The following is a 25,512-nucleotide window of genomic DNA, read 5'->3' as shown; positions in this document are numbered from 1 at the left end:
GCGCCATTTTATTAGAGTTAATGAAAATTCTGATGTTATTTTGCATTGTTTGTATGTGAAAGGGAAGACTTCCATACGAAACGGCCCCGTTTAGATGCGGTGTTCGCTGTAGCTAATTTCCCGCCATTACGTCAACGTTTAAGTCGCCGGTTGCGATATCATTCCGCCAAGACCACAATATCAAACACAGTGCTGTTCTACGTACCAGATATGTTTGTCAGAAACAAAAAATGATATTGTACACAAAATAAAGTCTATGATTTTCTTACAGACATCTTTGTCTGGTTTTCTGTCGAAATCCAGACTTCGGGGACTTGTTTTTCTCGTTATCTATTTGTATGCAAATGAGGTGGAGGGTACTCCATGTGCGGGTTGTAATGCGGCCGTCATGTAGCAAATGTTCGGCGGCCTCACGTTATTTTCGTTCACAACACCGTCCGTAAACGTTCAGTTGAGTTCTTCAGTAGGAAGGCGGTTTTGTTGCAGTTTTCCCTCATTTTACCACTTTTCCTCCCTGAACCTGGCCTCCGTTTTCCACCCAGGGCATCCACGCCTTATTTTTGTGGTAGACATTTTGGGTCGTTTTGGAGGAGGCGAATTCTGAAGCCCAGGGTTCGTTGGCGGCCGAGTTCCCCCTTGTTCTGTGCACGCCATCTTGTAGGGTACGTTGTTTGGCAGTTCCCCCTTCGCCAAGAAAAGCCTAGAACCCCGAGACAGCCGTACCTAGCCACGGTAAGCGGCACAGACTCCGAAGAGCGACGGCGGACGCGAATTTTGCCAGCAGCTCCACCGTAAAACTCGAAAGGTAAGGCTTGAACACACGTGGTTGTTGTGTCGTTGTATTGTCCCGTGTATAAATTTAGACCCATTGTCACTTCAATTATAAGTCGTCCCAGAAAATGTCATGACAGGAACTTCCGTCCAAAATATATTCTAAACACCTTTTCCACGGTAAAAGGCACGGTACATGTCCCTGTCGTTGATAAGCGAGGGGCGTGATAGAGAAGCACGGGGGATGTTTCGTGCACGTGGGGTTTGGCATGTTGTGTTGTACGGCAAACATTGTGCCCTGGAGGGGAAACCCTACAAACACGAGCTTTGGCACCAAGTTTGAATGACCCTTGGACACTCTCGCCCAAGACGCCTCGACGCTCGGCAAAATTTCACGGCCTCTTCCTCCGTTTGAGGCGTAGTTGCGGGGTTTAATTTCACGGTCGGTGGGTCTTCGTCTCCGCAGTAAATTACCTTGTCTCCGATGGGCCCCGTCCCTAGCCGAGCTCTGCACGGCTACTGTATTTATCTGGGCAGCTCAGCTCGGAAAATGTGCGGGCTCGCGATAAAGTGGCGCGGTTTCCTCTCCTTCCCACCGGGTATACCGCGATAGCAGGAAAAATTTATCACAGAACCGTAGCCCCAAAATTTTGTTTGTAACAAAATCTGAGAAGCACCTGGTAATTTCTATACCCCTACGGTGCACACCCGTGCGTGTTCTGTTGTGTCGCGGCTAGCGGGCCGCTTGTGTCGGGGGCGAGTAACCGTAACGTTTTCCCCCTCCAGACAAAGGAAACTCGGGGTCAGGTCCAAACAAAAGGTCCCCATCTGCTCAAGTCCGCCAGACCGGCCAGATTGGACAAGATTCTGACAGAAAGTATGGAAATTTCGCGTGCGTAATTCAGGTGGTGCTCTCGGGCAGACGGCACGCGACCCACCTCACAATGAGACGATAAACCGTTGCGCAAACAAAGGGGTGTCAAAATCTATAAAAATTCTCCAACTCTAACCAATAAAACACCGTTTATCTCCACCCACCCTTCCTCCCCCCTCCTTGAAAAGTGAAACTGTAAACCCTGTCTTGGGGTTACCCCCAACTTCCTTTCTCTCTAGAGCACAGATCCTTTCTTTCCTGGCTTTGTGACAGATATCCCTATAAGGGGGCTTTACCAAGCAGATGTAACAAAACCGGGGTCGAGTTTATTTAGCCATTCCTATCCCCACTGTGCCAGTCTGGTATGGGGTATCTCAGTCACCCTTAGTCAATAGCCATTGTCTTTGTCCCGCCACTAGCCTAGTTACTCGGACAGTTTTTAGCTATCCCAGATTGTACAAAACTGAATGGGAGGCGCATGTGTTGTTTTCTCAGAGCTGTCACCCGTTTTGTAGGAAGTAATATATCATAGACACAAATATTCTATTCCCTTGAAAGCTGTGAACTGTCATCCTAGAATCTCGGGAAATGGGATACCTCCAGGTCCGCAGTAATCAACTGATGACGGCTTATTTGATAATAGAGTAAATGTACCCTCTCAGTTGGGAGTGTTCAAATTGCTTTTGCCTGCCCACGTATAGTGTTTGTCATTCGCCGTTTCACGAAAAAGATTTGCAAGTAACAAAACCGTTTAAATATGATGATTCTGTCGGACTAGTTCCAAAATCGTGGCGTCATTTCCTACAAAATTGTACGATTTCTGCTGAGTGATGGTGGCGCCATTTGGGGAGATGAGGTCCCTGAACATTTGCATGGATTTTGCTTGAAATTACATTATTGAGAAAGCATTGACAGGGGGTTATTGATTGCAAAGGTAATTTGGTTGCCTTCTCGACTCCTGAGCCAAGCTCTCATGGGACAGTGGCAATTCAGATGACCTTTTCTGGAAGATGGTTGGTAATATGCCTGCATGGCATTAACATAAATTAACTGCATTAGGCAAAATCTCAGGCCCGGTGCCTACATTTATTTATCCGTGGCCACGCCGCTCGACGCATCACTCCTTGGTGCTCCACTGACTCAGTGTAAGTCACTCTGTGTTCGTGACTCACCATACTGGTACAGCATTCAAGGGACTCGCACCTACAAATTTGGTAATTTTTCTCTTGTTTTGCCTTTTCATTACATTGTCCTTTGTTCGTTCTTCCTTGCTTTGTCAGGCTTCCTCGACTGGACTTTATAAGGGTAGTGGTAGGCTGGTAGCTCTAGATGCATGGCAAGAACAGGTTGTCAAATTTGATTGAGGTGAAGCATGAGCACTGGGGCAGATTTCCATTTCCTGCTTATGAAGAAAATTGTGTTTGCTATTATTACATCTTTTCTGGCTCCTGTATAGAGAGACCTTTCTTATAACATTTTTTTCTTGCCAGTTGGTCTTTTTCCTTGTAGCCTAGTTGTATGGGAGCTGTGTTAAAATGATCACAGCATGGCATCTAGGGCTGGTATTTATCCCATGGCCTTTATAAGATGCGGTAAGACGTAGTATATTTGGGTAGGAGTTGCCTAGAACAGGCCGATCTTGTAGATTTACTATTTATAGCCTCTCAGTAATTCTAAGTGCAAGGTTCAGCCAGACTTAACAGGGAAAGATGATATTTCCGTGTTTACTGTTAGAGAGTCTGTCCTGACCTCTGGAGGCCTTTTCTGTGGTGTGGTCATGGGGGGTAGCGGGAAGCTTCAGAAGTTCTCTGTAGTGACACTGTAGACTGCAAGGCTGTTACATCAAGGAATGGGGAAAACTGTTACATTAGATCCTACCAAATTCTTAGAGTATTTCATGTCATGGGGATATGAGTTTTGACGGCAGCATTAGAAATGCTGAGATTTTGTCTAGCTGAAAGAGTGGGGTCCCTTTGGTCATGAGTGGATAGAGAAGAACAAAGCACGGTCCACTGGGATCGGGGCAGATGGGGCCTGCAGGCAAATCTTATCTCCCTGTATCACATGTTTATAGTGGGGGCAGGTGTATTGTCTCCCCAGCCAGCTGCTATAGCGGTGCTTTAGGGTACTTCCCCGCACAAAGGGAGGCGGACCGTATTTCCCCTCCGCTATATTTGTTCCTTGTGTTTGTGTATTAGGCAATGACATAGTCTGGAGATCAAGAAGTGTTCCTGTGTTCCATTACTAGAAAGCATTTTGTTAGAATTATTTGCAGTCACAGTAATTAGAGACAGACATTTTTGCAGTACGCTGTGTTCACACATTTAGCAAATGTATGTAGGAAGTTTGAGATGTTCTCTCAGATTCTGCCACCAAAAGTTTTACATTTTTTCTGCATAGCAAGGAATTTGATACAGCATATGGAACCATTTACATGTATTTAGTATATTGTCTGTGGTATGACTTGCCCAGAGACAGGGAAAGTAGTAACTGTCATTTGGTATTAACTTTTCTTGTGAGTAAAATGTTAAAACAATTTTCCATATTGCTAGTAACCACACGAGTCCAGAAAGATCTGAGGTAGCTTGCGCCTTTGAAAATAACATCCTTTCTTCTTTATGGTGTGAGTTTTGGCAGTCAGTCGAGTTAGGAAGAACTAGAACTGCATATAGCACTGACACTTGGTGTAAAGCCAATTAATATGTTTATGGAGAACAATAATATTGCCATCAGCATATGTAAACTTTTGACAATATCAATTGTGTTGAAAGCAATCAAGGAGGTTTAACCCTGCATGCATATTTATCAAGTAGGGGTATATTTTCACAGCTGAGCCCTGGGTCTAGTCTGATTAGTATTCATCTAAATCCTTTGCTCAGTAGCAGAGAGGCAGTCCTGATCAGTCAATTTGTCAACAAGGATTTTAGCATTCAGCTGCAGTGTGTAGTGGAGTGGTGGCTTCTTCAGGGAGAGTTCCTTCTTGACTGGTGGTCTGTATACATTGTGGTTTTCAGCAGGGTAATTTACTACAGGTTTTGTTTATTTTGTGGATTGCTGTCATCACAGATCGGGGTTAGTAAAGATAACGCAGGGGAAGTCAAGCAAGCAGGAAGTAACCACTATCCCGGTGCCTGTTAGAACCCAAGGTTTGATCTTAGGCAAAGTAAGAAAGATTTTCCCACTTGTGTTGCATAGTGTAGAGTTAGACATGGTCAGAAACAGTCTGTATGAAGAAAGATTCCTCCACTTGTTTTGCATAGTTTAAGAAATAGTGGCAGTTCATATAAAGAAATATTTAACCAGCTTGTTTTACATAGTTTAGAGTAAGAAAGGTCAAAAACAGTATGAAGTAATGACTCTACAGTTTAGAAACACTTGGTATGAAGTCTGTCAGTCACCAAGACAGTATAACTGCAGATCCCTTAGGAGATGAAAGGTTTCTGACCTTTGCCTAGAGAAAGTACAAAGGCTGGAATTCTGGTATTCCTAGGAGTCCTTGATTATTCCCTTGGTTTTCTCTATTGTTTGAGCCTTCTCCCACATGTCATTGATTCTTCTACACCAATGATTGGTCATCAGGTGGACAATAGGTCCAATCTACTGTTACCTAGCCTGTGTACATCTGTCTATTGGCAAGAAATGTTACCAGTAATTTGTGATTGAGCCTTGAGAAAATGATGGTAAGGTTTTATTTGGTAGTTGTACAGCTGTATGATGAAATTTCTGTCCTTGCAATTTGAAAGCCAGGTTTAACAATAGCAAGTCAAAATGCTAATGGATGGAAATCTCAAGGGTGAATTGAATTTGAATCCTAGAATTTACAAGTAAAGTAAGTGTGACATAGACATAGAGAGAGACCACAGCATGTCTTGGCTCCAACAGGACTGGGTGTTAACTGAAATCTGTGGTTGTACATGCTAAATGCATTTCCAGATTGAGGGCAGCAGTGGAAGGCATTATTTCATCAGGCCCAAATTCCACCCTAAGTCAGATTAAATACAGAGCCAGGTTGAGTACACCCAAAAGCTTCAGGCTTTCCTCTAACCCACAAATTAGAAACTGTCAGCAAACCCCTATGTGTGTGTGACAGGCAGATCTGGAATCAATTGTAGTAATTTGTACTGTACATGAGGTCACAGATATAGGTGGTGAAAATCCCTAGAACAAGGTCCCTCAGTCTATCTGATACCTTCCCTGCCAAGCTCTTACCAATTGTCACATGTCTGCAAAGGGCTTGTGTGGGCTGGCCTGTAGACAAGTTTTCCATGTGAAGATTTAGGAGTTGGATTGTGGAGTTTGTAGGGAACAAGAGACAGGTTGTAGCAGAGGGACCATGTGCTGTATGGATAGTTTATGTTGATGAGGCCTGATCATGCCCCTCCAGCCTCAATGAGGTGTGAACAGGGGACAAAAGAGGGCGGCTTAGGGTTTCACTGGGTGTTTTGTGTACACTGTCAGGGGGCATGCATGAATATAAATAAGGGGATGCTACTGGGCATGTATCAGTTGTAGACAAAGGAACGAGTGAAACGGGTGTGCTGCTGTAGAACGTGGGGAAACGTTAGACAGGAGATAAAGATTACAGGATTTCAGGAAGAAAGGTAGGCCAGCTGGTGGTTGGATTTGTGCAGTTAGTGTTACAAAATGGAGCCCAATAGATCAATGATAGTAGCATTGTATTGGCTTGGGTCATGAAGCTATTTCATTTGGGGTCAAAATTATAACAATCGCCAGAGGCCAGAATTGCCACAATGTTATTTTTTTCAGATTATGGCAACAAAGTTCTGGAGATAACATTATCAGATGTTTTTCTCATTCTCAGAGGATGTTTTTTTAGCCAATCTTTCACTGCTATTTTCTTACACAATGTCCTGTGCTGACAAACCTCCCTCTTTCAGTAAATGAGGATAATGATATGTGTTAGTCGCTGACAAATACATGCTTCCTGTACCCCTGCATTTTCCCCAAGGAAGAGCTGAGGTCCCCATTGGGGCCTCAGACCACCTGCCAACTACTCTGCAAATTTACTGAACAGTGGTCAGGAAGAAACTCGATCCCCAGATTCTGACTAAACTGCCACTGGTTTATCTAATATAAAGAGTTTTATCAGTGTTTAGGAATTATGAGCATTTGGAGGAGAAAGTTTTGGAGAATTGCCAGCTCTGCAGTGATGTATGGTTCCTTTTGATTTTCTTTCAGTTTTATGTAACATAAGTTTCAGTTCCTTGTATTCCTCATTTTCTGTAAGTTGTCCATCTAATTTTGTACTTAAGTAAGAGGTCTCTTTTTGTGCAGTGTTGCACGCTGGGTGCTGGGATTTGCTGCTTGCTTCTCCATGCTAATGTGTATTCATGTATCCAAAATGGCTTCCTCTGTCCCCACTCCTTTGTGCTTTCCCTCTTTGTCTGTAGTCTCCTTCTAATTTCTCGTCTGTTGCCGGGCTTAGAGGTCAAGGTAAAATCATAAAGTCTGGTGTTGTTACCTTCCTAGGACCTTCTCTTGATCCCACCTCATCCCATATGTTCCCATTCTCATCTCCATGTGTCAACTTCAGTGTATTTGTCACAAGGGGGAGGGGGGTAGCTATCTGGGGCCCTCTATGGGTATGGTCTTCTGGCTGGCAACTTGTATGGGCTAAACTTGACGTGTATTCGGCATTTCACCAATAATCCACACTCTAAACTGCTACTCCAATAATATTATATTCTTTTCACATTTTACGTTCCAGTGGAAAAGTAGTGAATTATGTTGGAGAGACGGGGGTAGAACAGCAGACAAAACATTCTGGTACACTTTTCTATTACCTGACATTCGTGATCTTTCCCTCTGCAGAGTTAAACCATCCATGGGGAAAGTACGTGTGGCAGAAAACTCTTCCTTTTTTGTAAGCAATATTTATACTTTTTATATTACTTTCACAGTTTGTTTTAGACCTTCTAAAAGGATTATATCATAATGTTATGACTTGTGTTTAGTGGGTAGAATGTAGCCATGGAGCGCTAACTTTGGTGGTGGATTTTTAGTGGCAGTTCTAGCAAGTAGACAGTTGTAGGCAGCTGTGGTAACATGTTAAAGAGAAGTACTGCAGGCTGGATTGTGATTTCAGTTGTATTTTCTTTGGTGGAAGCAGAGGGCCATTCCATTGGGTGACACGCATTACTCCCCGTCAGCTGTTATTCCATTCCAGAGGCCTTGGTTACTCTTGCCCATCCTTAAACACAGTACCATGTAATGCCACACTCGAAACAAATTCTCCACGTGCTGACACAATTTCCCATATTTGTAAAGGGCCGTATCTCCCCATGTAATGTGGTAGTAATGTCTGCAGGCGTGATAACACGCTCCGTCTGAGATTTGGGTAGCGTTAGAACAGCAAGGCAGACTCGTGTTCGCGGAGCTGTAATACCGAGCTATGGATAACATTGTAGCCATGATGCATCATTTGAAGGTACCACATTTTACGTAACATAGCAGGGTTTGGGTAATGTTTGTATAGGCAAATCTGGGCTTGGTACAGTAAGGGGGGAGGGTGGCGGCCTGGTACTATATATAGAGATGTTGGTCAATCATTTTATTTGAAGCTAAGCTTTGACCTGTTTTATAATCTTTATGTTTTAGGATGATGCTTTTCAACAGCATCTGAGTAATGTCCTGTTGTTGTGATTTCTCTCCAGGCCAGCGAGATGATGGAAAACCATGCTAACAACACGGGCGGCGGCTCGCCCGACGGACGCACAGGATCGAGCACCGAGGACAGCAAGACCAACCTGATCGTGAACTACCTTCCGCAGACCATGACACAGGACGAGATTAAGTCGCTGTTTTCCAGCATCGGGGAGGTGGAGTCCTGCAAGCTGATCAGAGACAAAGTCACTGGTAAGTGTCACTCACTGCCATGCACATGTGTTGGTATCCTAGACATATAGTTTGTTACAGAAAATTTTCATTTGTCAGTACTGTCAAATAGTTCATGCTCTTGAAGCAACATTGTCTGCAAAGTTTGCTTTTCTATAGGAAGCTGCTGTAGCTCATTTGATATCTAAAACCAAATTAGTATTGCCTTTAACACAATTGTACATAAAGTATTTCATGCGAGTTAGAGTAGAAAGTTGAGCTTAAAAAAGATTGTACTATTGTCCCTGTGCTTTGTAGCAAATACATTGTTTCCCTCTACGGTTTGTCAAACCAAATCCTTCAAGTTTATCTTCCTTAACATGTTGCCTAAATTGCTCCATTGTCATCTCATCAGAAAAGGGCATGTTATGATATAAAAGCTAGTTAGAGCTATTGGATGAGTATTCGGGATGACTCAAATGTCAGCAAGACTGGTGAGTCACTGTAGAACATGAAAAAAAATGCCTGACCAAATCACGTCAACCTGTCTGGCTCTTTGTTGGCAAGTCTTTGTGGAGTTGGCTGCTTTCAACAGTCGACAAAGCTGACGTCATCGGACTTGTTATCTTCCAATCCCAAGACAAAGGCTTTGAGGCAAAGAGTTGGAGGTACCGTGCTAAGAAAATTTGTCCAGTCTGTTTGGTGCTAGTCCAATAGTGGTCCCAGCAGGCCCTCTAGAAATTACATCATAGTGTGACGAAACCAATGTATCACTCTACCAGCTTAATATGTAGGACAGTTTCACATGTTTTCTAGCACTGAGCAACAAAAAGGACACAAAATCAAATATGTATGGATCAACCAATAAATGTGCTTCTTCCTGTCAATTTCAACTCCAGTTTAGCAATACATCTGGCAAAATTTAAAAAGTTAGACAAAAGTTGATAATGTGGTGAATACAAAATTCAATACAAATATCTGTAGAGAGGGGGTAAAAATCAGTGTCTTGCCTGTGTTCCATATATGGAAAGAGTATTAAACAGATCTCTTTTGGAACCACTCATTGGTTGCCAACTGTGTCCTCTGATATACATGAGAAAATGCCTGGGAGTCCCTTGTTAATGAGTCGTTCTGTGTTCTATCACATCCTTATATATAGGGGTCAAAGTCAAAGGCAAGGGTTAGGCTCTGCAGATCGGCATCTGCTGTTAATTTATCCCTGGCTAAAGAAGGGATGTGCTAATAGAAGGCAATTGTTATAGACAGGTGGCCACAGGTTCCTCTGTAGTACAGGTGCTGTCTGATAACACTGTCTACCGGGTTATTCTGAAGAGATCCTTAACGGCAGAGATTTTCCATAAAATCTTCCCCTGATAAAAAATTCATGTGTCCATAAGCAGTTAATAGCTGTGGCTCCAGCCGAAATATCTGTTTTCCAGCCAGACATCCTGGTTAAAATCAGTGCTCCCCTCCCTCCTATTCCTAATGCCTTTTGTCAGGTCCTTTGGGAGCTGGCTTTTTTCCTGTGAAATTTCCGTGGTGCACCTGTTCCCCCAATAGCACCTGCCATGTAATTGACACAGGGATGCTTATTTTCAAGTGGGCTGAGCACAAATTGGATTTAAGGACTGACCACATCACCTTAATTATAATTGCTACACCAACCATTCATCTGTGAAAATAGCCCTTCCTATATTGAGATTATTCGGGAGCTTTGGTAGGAGATTAAGTTCACTTGATATGTTTAGATGGCAAAACAGCAAAATTTACTCTGATCAAAACAGTGTTTCAAATTATCATCATCAGTTACTTGCAGTCTAAGAGTAGGTTAAATTTTGGAGATGCATCTCAACAAAATAAAAAATATCTTTTGGCAGTGTAAGCATTGATATGCTTTGGTTCAACTTTGTCCTAAATTCCAACTTGTAAACAGTTATTTCAATTGTCTTGTCAAACTGGTCATTTTTATAAATTCTACACAGTTGTTATTTTGGGGGCATTGGAGAAAGGACAGTAGAAATGTGTTGTGACTTGATGCCCTTATCTAGGAATCGTGGTGTTGCATATGTCTTATTCGTTATTCACACCACCACATACAGTAAATAATTCATGAAGGGAGAGGCTCGGCTTATTGTATGATGACAATATCTGTCGGGCCATGCAGGCCCTCATGAAACTTTAATGGGGAAGATGCACCCTTCTAAGTGGTGGGGAATTACACAAGCAACAAACAAAATCTCGGCGACACCAAATGCTTAATCAGCAGGCCTGAATTCTGTACATTGCTGTGTTTATGACTTGGGAAGTCCATAACATTTTGTCATGTAAAATTTATTGACCACTGTATATTTTGTAGTTTGTTTTCTTTGATGATAGATTCAGCACAGAAACATCAAATTATATTTTCCACACTTGTGAAAAAAGAGAAATTTGGTCTTGGATGGTGGAAATGAGGGACCTGAATGTGTATGGCAATCAAGTAGCTACTTTAGGAGATGGGGTTCTATTGGTGTTCTTGATGATAACATTAAAGGTAGGCGCAAATTGTTGATAGCTTTCGTCATCTTTTGAAGGTGCCCTTCAGGTCTGACTGTTCAGCCGAAGTGGACAAGCAAAATACCTCTCGTCACACTTCCTCTGCTCTTGTGTCATTGCGGTGCACAAATTACAGACTCAACTGTTGGTGGATGCCACGGATTGATAATGGTGAAATATATGCCGGCACATGGGCTGACCTTGTATTGCTGTCGGTCGCTAGGCAACACGTTACGTTACGTCCAGGGTAAAGAACACTTCTCCTGATAACACAATCCCGGTCCTCTTAAAAGCATCCTACAACGCTTTCATTACCTTAGGAGCCTTTCAAAGTAGCGAACAGACTGAAATGAGTATAATTGATGTCCCTCTGCATTTTGGATCTAAAATCATTTTGAAAGAACATATGAAGCCCTTTTAAAATTTGTGAACAGATGGTGGACAGTCTGTTCAAGGAAAATATGTCTTCCACGTACAGAAGATCACAGAAAAGTTAAAATTTGGGAAATAATGACTTTAATCAAAGTTATTTACACATTTGATTAACAAGGCCCTTCAGAGATAATGATTGTGTAGAAATAACAATGGCTGCTTCATACATTTCAATGCCCCACTACAGTATGATGAATTACTCATGTCTAGAGCCTCTCTTCTATTAGCAGTTTGTACAAAAGCTTTCGTCTCATCCAATAATACACCCATTGTTTAGAGTGCTGTCCTTCTGTTCGTATCACACATTGTTAATTAGGAGGTGTTGTAAAGTGTCAGGACATATTTTCATTTACAACAATTCATCATCTCATATGATAGTTTTCATTGGGTAGGAATGATGGATGCCACCAAGCATGAGATGATTGTAATTCTGTGTTTATGGTTACTTGAAAGAAAAGATATTGTATACCTGCCAAGAGATATGTGTATGCAGTATTGGTAAATAGAGAAGGTAGTTATGTTTCTTCATTGGTGTAAAATCTGTTGCATTTTGTTGTTAAAAAAAAGAGGAAAATTAGATGAAAAAGGTTCATTTTTAGTTGCACCAGGAACCAGGTCTTGGTGTTGAAACTCCAAAGGTGTCAGTAACCTTAAACAAGGCCACTGGCTTCAGATAGTACACTATGTAAATCCTGGAGGAAATACAAGATTGTCTCAAATTGTAACAAAGCTGAATTTAACCCAGCAATACTATTGTGATCCCAGGGATAAAGTTTGGAGTCCTGTGGGGCCCTGGTAGGCACGCTCCAGGCTTTGGCCAAGGCCATGAGGAATCAGAAGTTCACACTGTAAATTTCAACATGATTTTAGCAACATCTTACAATATCATGATCTCTAACATGTTTGGTGTTTAAAGACAGTTATAAGGTTTTCTTTGAAATTATCAGTTTAAAAAAGAAATGACAGGTATTACAAAGGAAGGAAGTTTATTATGACGTGCTTTATAGGTATAGGTCTCTAATCATGACCAGTTTACTACTGTGTGTAAAGAGTTGGCAGGCATGTTGGTTCTGGAGGATTGCATAGTCCGTGTAAAGGCTTTGCCATGTCTTAAGAATGGGGCAATATTTGGAGTGCCTACTCAAAAATTCTCACTTGGCACCAGCTGGGCTATGGGGTCAGGGTTACCAATGGGGTTCAGATCATTCCTATCCAGGACCAGGGCATCTGTCTTAATCTATACCATCCTCTGTAGTGCTTCCCAGTAAATAGATTAGTGTTGAGACAGAGTGATTTGTTGTTACATGTAAAGATCCTCCCCCCTAATCCAGCTCAGTTACAGATGCTGTGAAGTTTATCCATTGAACACTTTTTTCACATCCCAGACTGCTCCTCCCCCTACCCCCCAACTCTACTGTAAACAAAGCTATCAGACCAGATAAGCTAATTGGCCCATAAAGTTGACAAGGTAGTGTTAACTCACTCTGTAAACTTCCCAAGTAGGTGTCAACAGCAAGCCTACTGGAGGGTAGCCAGGCTAGGAGTTGAGTAAACACACATGGGTGCCCCTGCTACTGTGCAAGATAGTGTGATGGATGCCACCTTTACCTGTCAGCCTTACATGCTAGAAGAGATTACAAAATTCTCTTGTTCCACAGACCCTGTCAAAGCTTTTTAGGGCAGATTTATCCCTTTGTTTTTACAAAGATGGCTGAAAGCGGTGATCTGTTGACATGTACACCATGTTGTGTTGTCAGATTTAGGGATTTTGTGTTGTTACTGGTCTCAGGGCGACTCTCAAGCTGTCTAAACGTGCCTTAGTCTAACATAAACAGCCTGCCCCCTGTACATCCTGAAAGTTGGGGGGAAAATATGTCAGTGTTTGGAAACAAGCTGCTTTGAGAAGACTTAGGGAGGGGAAAGGGGAAGGAGAGGTCAGTGTTTTCCCACCCTCTAGTAACTTCTACTTTTTGAGAACACAGCATTTTAAAAAGAATGCTAACTTTTCATTGGAGTATAGATAATTAAAATACCATACTTACTATTGAAAATTTTGGAATGCGACTAAATTAGAGCCGTATGGCACAATGTGGTATGTTGTGAAATAAATAAATGCACATACCGAACACTAAATGTAAACAAGATTTTCCCCCAGATAAAAGGCTATAATTATTCTAAAAGCTGGGCTAACCTGTGCCTTGTGTTAAAGATGAGAAAGCAGGCGGAGAGGGTTGAAATAATTTCCTGTGTGTTGCATTAGCGGAGCACTGGAGCAGACAGGATCTATAATTGGACTCCATTATCATGTCTGCATGTGGACAAGGTCAGGGTTAGGTCACCCGACCAACCTGGCACCAGGGAGCAGCGCTACCCTACAGCAAACAATCAAGGGATCTCCCTGTTTCAATATAGACATGCAAGGCACATGAAATGTTGTCTTACCTCCAGTTAAACTGATTAACGCTTGTATGTGAGAGGTGGGTCCTAGAATACGATTGAAAGGCTGGAAAAAAATGGTGCATATGCACTTTCCTACACCCAAAATTGGAGCTGTGCACCTAACTTTTGATATGTATCTGTGTATGGTTATTCTAAAGAAGTAACTTTTGATAGACAGTAAATTGTAATTTCGATTAGCTGTCATTCCACTTCATTTGATGTTGTGTACACAAAATTCCCTCTATACTCACTGAATTTTGTAACTGTGCATCTATTTCCAAAAATGGATTTCAAGCCCTGTATTTGTCTTCTAAAACATTTAACAGTTTAATGCCTTGTAGACAAGTGTAACATTTATAAGAGACTGCACTTTTTGTTTAATGAAAGCCTTAGTTGGTTTTTCCGATGGTTCATTGTAGGTGGGGACCTTCACTTTCCCACATCCTCATCTGAAAGGAATCAGTATAACATTTCTTCAGGGTAAGAAGTCTGCCATTTTACATGCAAAGGTTCAATGCATCTGACCTCAACCTTGATGGGGGTCCTTGGGAATTCCCTACAGTATTTGCAAAAGAAAAACAGCAGCAGCAACAACAACATGGGCATTTCCTGGTGCTCAAAAGTGAATATGGCAAGAAACAAAAGGTTTCTGATATCATAACCTCACAGAAAAGTCAGTTGAACATGATTAAAGTTGGCAAGACAAGATGCCAAGTGTGTCGAGACCCCCAATTGATGGTTTGGTTAAACTGAAGCCATGAGCAGACCTGAGTCCAACAGCTGAGTTAGGGCAAGGTCAAGAACAAGCAGAAATGTGTTCCAGATAAATCAGCTGTCACTTGTGTAGGAACTAAGTTATACCAAAAAACAACTCATTTATCTGATGGTAGTGGAGACAAAATAGAACTCAATGTGATGGCCTTTCTACAGTCCAATAACAGTATGTCTAATATGAATATGAAAGGATTTCTTTTTGAGGAGTAAGGAAGTTTCACAACTTGGCCTTCGCACCTGTTTATAGAAAAAAAGTTTTCATAGCAAGTATTGCCCCTTCCAAATGTACTTATTTGTTCTTTTATAGATAGGCCAGGTATTCTTTGACTTACATGAAAATTAGCTCCTTGGTACATCCTTACAAATGCTGCAACTATCTTTTTCTGTAACTTATTTTAGATCGTCACAAATATAATTTTCTACACCTCCACTACCATTGTATACTTGTAGAACTGTTGTAGAAAACTGGGTGAAATTGTGATATTGTTTGGTAAAACTACAGAGCTCTTGATTCCAAGATAGCTCCTGAGCTGGACTGAGGCCATATTCTGGCAGGAACTCAGCTTGTCAAAGCCCATCACAGGACCCTCCCAGTGCAGATGACCCTTGGCCCATCTTTGTTTACATATCCCCATTGGGAGGGCCCCTGACTTCCATTGGCTTTGAAGTCCAAGCATGGGGTCTGTGATGTGTGAAGGTCTCAGTGGACATCTGTCTATTACAGAAAGACTACACTACTTCCTATAAAAGGTTACCTAGGTCACTGAACTCCCCTCCTCATGCATTAGAAATGAATATGTAGCTAGTACTTAGAATGGGATAAAGTGATCCAAGCTTCCTGAGCTGGCATCTTGTGACGTCCTCTATCCGATCTCTGAAAGTATAATTTTGCACGAGACGTGAAAGGTACAAGAATTAAAATGTTGACACCAGAAAAGTCTGATAATATTCATATTTATCTTGGGCTTTGCTGTGCCTCTGTTTGTCAATGTTTTATGAGATTCATAGGTTTTGATGTTAGTATGTATTTGAATCATTTTCATAAAAATCGATCAGGACAATGCGTCAAGCCGCGTAAAGTTGAACATGCTTGATATTTCACTCACAGTTCAAGTAAGGTGGCACGCTGTCCTGAAATTGAACCCTCTAATGAAGTTTGCACTCACACAATGGCCTAGCTTCTCTGGTGGATGGCCAGACATTCATAATGGTGCCTGGGTCCCTTGTGAGTGCACATCTGTGAGGTTAGAGGCTACAGAACCCAACATAATTGGCTTGAACCATCTGCAAGGCTGTTCCAGAAAAGTAACATGCAGGTCGAGGGGGCAAAATGTGAAGGACTCTTACTCAATTATAATCCATATACCTGATTGCATTACAGCTAAAGTACAGCTCACTAACCTTCCTCAGAAATCTAGAAAATATTCATGAAATACTACACTGCTGATCTGAAATAAAAAGGAAATGGTGTGTTGAGGATCCATTTACTTTAAATGTAAATTGAGGACGATTACAAGAAATACATAATTGTACAAAGAAAGAAATCCCTCCTTGCCCCATTATACATGTATTGTGGATCTACCTTTTCAGCAAATAGGCATTGTTCAACAATATACAAGGGAGGCAGTTTGATGATAATAGTTTTCACCCATTTTTTTAAATTTCCAAATAAATGTATCCCACTTGCCATGCCAAGTTGATGAAGATGTGTTTGAGCCAAAACAAATTTGCATCTCCTTCCAACAGCAAAACCTCAGAAAGCTGAACAGCAACTTCCATACAATTAACATAGCCTGTCATTCTAATAAGAGGCCGCTGCTGTTGCCATGGCAACAAGCAGTAAATGGGAGCCTCCTCTCACAGTTGAAAGAGTGCAGCACAGGAAAGAGCCTCTGATGGACAATAATAAATCAGCTACTGACAAGTTCATTAATAAAGGAACCTCAGATGTAGCCCTGGAACATAACAAGGGCCGTAATGATGCGCATGCTGAGTGCCAGGAGTTGGCTAGAAATAATTATGCGACAATGATGCTGTGAAGATGCTACTAAATGTCAAGTCTCTTGTAGTTCTTCAAGTGCGTGTGCAATCATTGGCGTAAGGCACTAATAGGTGAAAATAAGCTTTATCGGACAGCATGTATGTGAGTGTGGAGTAGATGTATACAGGTGTATTTGTTCGTAATGAAGTCTTTCTGTGGTCTAATCAGATGCTTTTTGTTCTCAGGTCAGAGCCTAGGGTATGGCTTTGTGAACTATGTGAAACCACAAGATGCAGAGAAGGCCATCAACACCTTGAACGGACTCAGACTCCAAGCAAAAACTATCAAGGTGAGATGCCACAAAATTTGTAACAATGAGTATAGGAAATAAGTGTTTGCAGTCGAGATCTTGTTGAGTGTTACTGTACCAGATTTTGTAATGTGAAACATAACACTAGAAATTTGTATCACCTGGACCAAAACTTGTCTTTGACATTCTATGGATGCTGTTCTATAAGAAGTTCAGTATAAGAGTGCAGTAGCAGATTTCTCGACCTTAGGTGACCCTGAAAGGTGATCCTTAGATGACAGGTGGCAAAGGGAAACCCCACATGTTCTTTATAAATGTGCATATGTGACACAGCATGTCAGGACTGCAAGATAGGCCAGCAACTATGATGAAATATGGTAGTCAGATAAGTTGAGCACCTTTATCTAAATGAGGAATAGACTGTAAGATTTTGTCTTTAATTACGAGTGTTATGTACTGATAGCAATTCTGTTTGTCACTCACTTTGGTTTGTGCAAGCATTCTTATCTTCTAGGAGATAGGAAAAGTAAGATATCATATGCATGTCAGGGTTGAACAAGTTTTCTAAAATCCACTTGTCCTGTCGGGCAAGCACATAAAAAATGTACTTGCCCGAACCAATTTTTCACTTGCCCAAAATTCAAATGTCACTGTTACTAGTATATGCATTTTCACTTCAGTGAATTCTCTGTAGACAATTGCTTGATGTCATGACTGTAAAAAGTAACAAGTGTATCAAAATTGCACTAAAATCAATGGAAAAATCTTACTTGCCCGATCGGACAAGTGGGGTAGGACATGCACTTGCCCGAACAGCACTTTCACTTGCCCTGGACAATAGGGCTAGTGGACTTGTTTATCCCTGCGCATGTGCTAATGTTTAATTGTATGTTGCAGGTATCGTATGCCCGTCCAAGCAGCCAGGCGATCAAGGATGCCAACTTGTACGTGAGTGGACTGCCAAAAACCATGACACAGCAGGACCTAGAAGGGCTGTTCGAGGCGCATGGGAGAATCATCACATCCAGGATTCTGTTTGACCCTGTAACAGGTGGGTTCGCTGTCGTGATTCTCGTTGTTGTTTCCGTAAAGTGGGCGTCACTCTTTGGCTGAAGTTGTTGATCACCAGAACATTGCTGAAATTCAAAATTGGCAGAAGAGTCAAGCTTGTTTTTAGCCTGAAAATTTAGTTACATTGGGCAGTGCTCGAACCCTAAAAGCTACACATTGGCCAAGAGGACATTGCTTGTTTGAATTCTCCAAATGTCTTTTTGACCTTGCAGACTGGTTGATCAAGCTGTGTGACACTCTCTTAAAACAGTGTTATTCTTTACCATGAAACTGTATGACATGCTTGTTGAAATGTCTTAGCTAGAAATTGTTGCATAGTCAATTGATAGGTGACGGTATGAGCTTCTTTTGGTGTGGCTGTTTGAATCATTGTGGCTAAAAGAGCAACTGTTATTCTTCCATGGAAGTGAAAATTTCAAAATTGGCCGTGTGGTGTAGCTTCATTCAGCTACAGGTTAAGTGAGGAGAATACAGTCTTCTTAGGGTAAATAAAATCTTGTCTATGTTAACAGGTGGTCACTATAAATGGGTTTCTCAATACTTGTGTCAATGGTCACGTTGCAAAGGTCTGCACTTGTTCAGGTTTAAATCTATTTTGGTTTAGCAATGTTTCAACTGTGCTTCGGTAGACTGTGTTTAATTTGTGAAAGCAAACGGCTGGCCAGCCTGTGCCTCTGTGCTGCCCATCTGAAGTCAACACCTACGCAACAACATCAATCATCCGGCACCACAGCATTAGTTTGAGACAGGAGTCATTGATTTCCATTCATTAGCAGGCAGGAGCTTCATTGCCTTGCACCAGGCAGGGCCCCATTGGGAGGGGTTTAGGGCTGTGGATGTACTTCTGCATGCTGATGAGGAAAAGCAAGCGTCGAAAATTCAACCCCAAATAATTGAGCATCGTTTGAAGATGACGATACATTTGTATAGCTTTTGGATGACCCTAAAGCCTGTAACAACGATTGATGATTGTAGACTGTGATGTTTCATAGTCTTTTTGGATTTGGTATTTTTTTTTCCTTTGTAACGACCAGACAGTACTGAAAGAAGATAAGAGATTTATTCTGGGAACACTTGAGCCCCACCACAGCCTCTCGTGCAGGCCATCTACTTAACTCCCTACACCATTAATACAGGCCGCAGCTCCGAGATGTGTCCATTTTAATGATGGCGCAGGCCACAATTAACCAGGATGGTTTTGATGCCTCTGTTCCATTACCTCTTCTCTGTGATCCCAGGGTCACAAGGTTACCACTCTTGGGTTTTTCTCTTTTCGGAGGGCATTGACCCATATAGGAACCTTGTTACATCAGATCAAGGCCTGACAACACTGCTGGGATATGGCGTGTTGAAGTGTCTCCTCCACAAACCTTTGATGTAGGGGAAAAATTGCTCTCCACACAAGATGTCATGGAGTGCCTTGACTCAAAGGAGCAATTTAGCTGCATCTAGCTGTGTAGTTTGTGCCAATGCTTTCTGTATGAGAGAAGGCATAGGTGTGTTTGTGTCCGTGGGTTTTGAGCAGAGAAATGTGTAACCTTTCTGAAAATGTACAAGCACACTTGAGTTGAACTATGTCTTGAGTATCTTGTAGTAAATGAGATGTTTCAGATCTTGAAATGTCTGATTGTTTTAAAAATCTATCCAGTTGCTCAAGTGACTGTTGTTACCTGGATGTCCAACCTTAATTGACGAACCTTTCTGAATAGAGTTTTGAAACCTGTCTGACCATGTTTTGCCTTGTGCTCCTGCAGGTCAGTCCCGGGGTGTGGGCTTTGTGCGTTTTGACCAGCGGGTGGAGGCAGAGCGAGCCATCACCGAGCTGAACGGCCACATCCCGAAGGGTGCGACAGACCCCATAACCGTCAAGTTTGCCAACAACCCCAGCCAGAACCATGCCAAGGCTCTGCAACAGGCAGCCTACCTTGCCCCGGCTAGGCGGTACCTCGGCCCAATGCTGCATCAGACCGCACGATTCAGGTAAGATGCATGAGGTATCCCCAGGATATACAGGGGCACCATACTTGTACTGCTGCTATGGGCTGGTCCCCTCACTTCTGTAATTGCCCGTGAACTACGTATTTCTCTATGAAGCGCTCACTTTGTATTGTAGTAAAGCTTGCAAGAGTAATGCTAACTGCTGTTGACATTTCACCGCTTTAATAAATCTTTTTAGATTTAAGAACTCTTGTGTTTTGGCCTCACACAAAGTCTTCTTTAGGATCTGGTAAAACTGCATCACGGTTCATGTAAGAAGGAAAATTAGCAACAAAGTAGATTTTTGTAATGCCACCATTCCAGAGGCGTCGCCAAAAACAGCCTGAAATGTCAACTAGCAGATAGGTTTTACCAAAAGCCATCCAAATTAGACTGTTAGGACTCTGCTGCATGTTGCACAGCTACAGTTGATATTCTAAAGATACTGATAAATAGATGTTGAATGCTGGTGATGGTGTGAATGACGACTCCTATCCCACATGTGTACAGTACTTTCTGATTCCTGTTTTGCCCAAGGCAACATTTTTGTCCCTGGGCTCCCTTTATTTCATTACTTCACTTTGCTTTAGTTTGATTCTTCATATTGTTTGGATCAATGCTGATCTATCCACTAACATATGTTAGGTGATCAATTAAGTAGACATTCTCCTATTTAAGGTACATATTTAACTAGTTGAGTATACATGATTTAACAATTTCTTCGTCAGTGAGTACAGTAGATGTATTTTGATATCTTGAGAGTACTTTTGTTCATCTTAGTATCAGAGGATTTTTGAAAGATCTGTACAAAGAAGATATTACCAGTATACCAGAGAGGGGTATGGAGGTCTTAGTTTTTTGGGCGGCGGGGCTTGTACTTGTGTTGAAGCATTATATATGCTGATATCATATATTTATCCATAAGAATATCTGCTTATAATGTTATGATCCCATGCAAGCAAGCAGGTCTGGTGGTCAGGGCCCGAGAGGGGGGTCCTTCAGATAGTTATGATGATAGAAATTGTCACAAATGACAGCAGCTTTTGTGAGCAGAAGTACAGGTTGAGTGTAGTGATGGAGAGTGTTAGACCCACATCACACCACGCAAAAAAAGGAGTGGTGCTAGGGGGTCCTGACGAGCAGCTCTGCCTTGGGCGTGTGGGTGTGACTGTTCCGTGTTGTGTCCGTCGTGGTGTCCGTGGCATTCCATTCCCTGCGCACTACTGACTGCCTTCCTCTGGTTTCTATTCCAGGCAAGCCTTGCTGTCTAATTACCTCAGGTGCAGGCCCATTTCTTACTTTCACATCATCTTCATAAGGGGTTTGTAGTTTGGGGGGTGGGGAGGGGGAAAACACAACCTGACCAGTCAGGCAAAAGTCAGAACCAGGGGAACTGTGGTAGTCAGTGGAACGAAAAGGTGAGCGGATATTACACAGAAATTTCCAATTCACTGTGAAAAAATGATGAACAAAATCAGCGATGAACTGCAGGCAGAAGAAAATCAATGAAGAGACTAATCTATTGAATATGGAGAAGTGACGTCTGAAGTTCACCTACTAGTTAGATGGCAGTAACCTGTGGTATCAAGTGAAAGACCTAGTGCTTGAGTAAAGACTGTAGTGTGGAAGACACCAATAAAGTTGTTGTTGATCCTCAGTCTGGTTGCCTTAGTGTCTTGCACGCAGGTCCTTGTATAAGAAGTAGTTGTGGTTGCCTCCTCAGTATACTAACACCAGCTTGCTTTCAGTTCATTTACTTACCTTTTATACCTTTGTTATAGATGGTTGCAGTTTTCGTTGTGGATTTGACGATCATACATTCCCATTACGACCTGATTTCCTTCCTTTGTTGGTTTACTTTTTCCTTTGTTTTCAGCCTGAGTGGTACAGTACAGTTGGCGCTGCAGGAATGATTTCACTAGGTTGAGAATGAAGCATGGATCGTAGGAATCGTTGTGCATGCCTGGACTTGTAGATGCTTGTACGACGCCTGGCGTTTCAGGAACCATTGTCCTTATGATGCCCTGTCCTTTGTTACAGATACTCTCCAATGGGCGCTGACCCTATGGGCGTTGGAAACATTCCGAACGGCGGCACTGGCTTTTGTATCTTCGTGTACAACCTGGCCCCAGACACTGAAGACAGCGTACTGTGGCAGCTCTTTGGCCCATTCGGCGCTGTCACCAATGTGAAGGTGATCCGCGACTTCCAGACAAACAAGTGCAAAGGCTTCGGTTTTGTGACGATGGCGCACTACGACGAGGCTGTGGTTGCTATCGCCCAGCTGAACGGCTACTGTCTAGGAGGACGGGTGTTGCAGGTCTCCTTCAAGACCAACAAGGCACACAAGAATTAAAGTTGGACGGGCCTGCTTGTCCGCATTCCCCAATTGTACGCGGGCAAACACGGCAGACCTTCCGAAAGTGTTGTTTCCACATCCTGTTGTGCATGTTGTCCTGTGAGGGTTTTATTCAGAGATAAAATTTCGAACCCTTGATTCTCATTGTTGAGATTTTGTTCCACATTTTAGGACCCGAAGAAAAACATTTGGTTGTTATTAAACGTTCTGCTTGTTGATTTGGCAAGTTCTGAACATTTGTTAATGGTTTTTGACATAGAAAGCCTATGTCTTGAGTATCTTGTAGTGGACGAGATGTTTCACTAGAGATGGAGTTTGAGAATTTTACTAACAGTTCTTTTATTTCATGCAGTGTTTGTTGCATGGTAACAATGTAAAGTGGTTGTGTTGCATTCAGACAGACATGACATGACATTTTTGACTTTATGTTTAGTACTGGTACTACTTGCATTATCATGTTGTCAACGTGACTAAATTGGAACATCATTATATTAAATTTTCATTTCATTTCATTTTGGTTCCTTCAAAGTACCTTTGATTTGTTGCATGATTTCTGGGTATATCTTTGTTTTATGTTTCTTTCCATGTTTTCCACCTTTCGGGAGTTTATTTTTCCGTATCATATTGTTGGATTGTTTTTATGGATTGTACTTATTTTGTTTTTGTATTTGATTTTGAATGGTCTGCCTGCACACTGATGGGAAGTATCCTTTCGCAAGGTGGAGGCGTTGGATTGAACTGGTCTTGCCAAAAGTCACCTACAAAAGTTCAGTGAACCTCAGAGAGGCGTATATTTTTATAAAAATGAGAGGAAATTTTTGAAATTTTTAAGGATTCAGGGTTCGTATTTTGAACTGAATTCCTTTTGAGAAAACAAAAGATTGCACAGGCAGTGATGGGCCTCGGGTGATTTTTCCCCCTAAAGATATTCCTGAACTCCAAAAAAAGAAAAAAGGGAGACTTGTCAATTCACAGGAATCCTCTAGAGTTAAAATAATGCACTGGAGACCCCGGGTTCAAGCTCTGTCAGGACTTCTCAATAGTCTGTGCTCCTCTTGCCACTCTGTTCCAGAGGTTCGCACTTAAACACATTCCTGTGAGTTGGCAACAGTTCCCCTGGTGTTACCGAAAATACTAGTTCTTCCTTTCCATGAATTCCCAGGAACCATGCAAAGACGCACCTTCCTACTCTTCGTACCAATGAATTTGTACAAATACAATGTGACAATTTGTACATAGGCATAGTATACTCTGTAGTGAGCCATAAAATGATGATATCTCCAGAATACTGCAACATTTCAAAGGCACCAGGATTGCAAGAAGTCGAGGTGTAATTTTCTAAGGCTAAATTCACTCAGAGTGAAAATTTAATATATAATGAATGCACCTGGTCACCGTATTGAGGTATAAATTATTTATTAGCCCTAATGCTTTGGCAAAAAGTATGTCGTTTAGAACTAGGAGAGATACTTCCTTTGAAAGTGTTGTTTTTGGTGTATTAGGTAGTAGACCTAAGATTTATATCTTAAGTTGTTGATAGTACAATGCTAGTACGTAGGTTATTCTGTTCGTACGTTTGATAGGTACACTCAACTAGCGAGAGCAAGATGAAGCCTGTTTGAACTTGGAACAGTTCTTTCAAGAAAATGTCTGATGATGGCACTCCTGAACGATAACGCTACCTTTCATTCACACAGTGACATTTTGTTTGGCTAGCATTGCCTTGTTTCTATGGACGATTGATAGCAAAACTTGTTTCCATGTAGAAAAGGGTGGACCACAGATTTGTTTTTGGTGTCAAAAGATCATGTGGATTGAGATTTACGAGGGACATGGACTAATCCGAGACCATTGCTATGAAATAATTCCTGAAGATAATGTCACCCAGAAGCTCTATTTTCAGTGACACAATCAGCTTAATGAGCAAGAGAAACTATTCTTGTAAGGACGAGAGCAGACAATCTACCCACAATTCAGCCACTTTTTGATGGCGCTAAACTTTGTAAGTTGTAAAAGTTGTCTACGGATGAGGACAGATCGAATGTTTACAAGGTTATAGCATCGATCAGGCTATCGTATCAACTGGAGCAAGGCAGCAAAGCCATGTATGTACACAGAGATTGTCACCCCTGTTCTCCCACCAGTCACTCACAGCCACTTAGCACGCTCCCTACACAAGAACCAATCAATTTTGAGTTTAGATACTTTTTCTGCTCAAGTAACGGAGTTATTATAATCCAAGCCATTTCAAGATGAACATATTTCTTCGAGAACAATTGAAATCAATGAGAGGTGTACAAATTTCTTGGGAGAAAAAAAAGAAAAATCTGTATATATGTGCGAGGCATGAGTATTATGTACAGTATTAGTTCTCTGCTCTACTTGAATCAAATGTATGGAAAGCCACTATATTTAGCTGCAGGATAGTGTCCAGCACAGGCAGCATATGGATGTCAGAAAATGCGCTGATGCCAGAAGACTGGCATGTGGTGGCCTGTTGCTCCAGAGTGAAGTCTTGCCATTTGTAGCATTGTGAGGATGAGTGGGGAGCAGTACAGTTGACACAGTTGGATTGTCATGTAGGAGCAACTTCTCAATCTTTAGAGGTGGGGGAGTCCTTCTTAAGGGCAAGACTGAGTGGAAAGTACAAGCAAGCAGCGTGGAAAGTGTCAGTTGGCCATGTAACAAATTCCCAGAAGTTTCACTGCCTAGATTGCAGGGAATACTTCCATGAATTGTATACATCCCAATTCCTGGATTAAACGCAGTTCCTTTGTAAACCAAAAAATGGTCGGCTGTTCCAATGGTTTCTGAACTAGTTGTGTTACATTTGTACTTTTCCATGTTTAATACATAATAAAATCCACCGTAAAACTAGAGTATGTTTGTGTGTCAGTCTTTGTGACACTACGGATGAATGGATGATGCTTGAGTTGGGGGAGGGGGGTAGATCTAGTTTCTTTGTTGTGATTGACAGCTGCAGAAGAGTCAACATAGACAGACATGAAGTGTAAATGTTGCCTGTATCAACATGAACTCAACTGCTGACCCAACCCAGCACTGACCCAACCTAACAGCTGACAATGCTGCACACCTTTGGCTACTCGATACTCCACTGTGGCAAGCAGCTTTTGGACATGTTGAGTTACAGCTGG

The 25,512-nt window shown here is 41.9% G+C and overlaps 1 protein-coding gene across 10 annotated transcripts; it reads left to right on the top strand.

Annotated features, from left to right (window-relative positions):
* Nucleotides 1-370: 370 nt before the first annotated feature.
* On the top strand, nt 371-25,236 carry LOC118431358 (ELAV-like protein 2). Of its 10 annotated transcripts, none has more exons than XM_035842475.1 (8): nt 371-805; nt 7,478-7,529; nt 8,320-8,521; nt 16,886-16,989; nt 17,848-18,001; nt 19,776-20,001; nt 21,252-21,278; nt 22,039-25,236. In XM_035842475.1, the coding sequence occupies exons 2-8, from the start codon at nt 7,491-7,493 to the stop codon at nt 22,352-22,354; spliced, it is 1,068 nt and encodes a 355-aa protein (XP_035698368.1). In that variant the 5' UTR covers nt 371-805; nt 7,478-7,490; the 3' UTR covers nt 22,355-25,236. The 10 variants fall into 10 exon arrangements, with proteins under 10 accessions (XP_035698368.1, XP_035698372.1, XP_035698375.1 ...); XM_035842477.1 differs by lacking the exon at nt 371-805 and adding an exon at nt 2,816-2,859; XM_035842476.1 differs by lacking the exon at nt 371-805 and adding an exon at nt 6,119-6,246.
* Nucleotides 25,237-25,512: the final 276 nt, after the last annotated feature.

This window comes from Branchiostoma floridae, chromosome 15 (genome assembly GCF_000003815.2).
Source record: "Branchiostoma floridae strain S238N-H82 chromosome 15, Bfl_VNyyK, whole genome shotgun sequence".
Lineage (NCBI taxonomy): Eukaryota > Metazoa > Chordata > Leptocardii > Amphioxiformes > Branchiostomatidae > Branchiostoma > Branchiostoma floridae.
The sequence above is the reverse complement of the archived record's forward strand: the minus strand, read 5'-3'. Positions and strand labels throughout refer to the sequence as shown.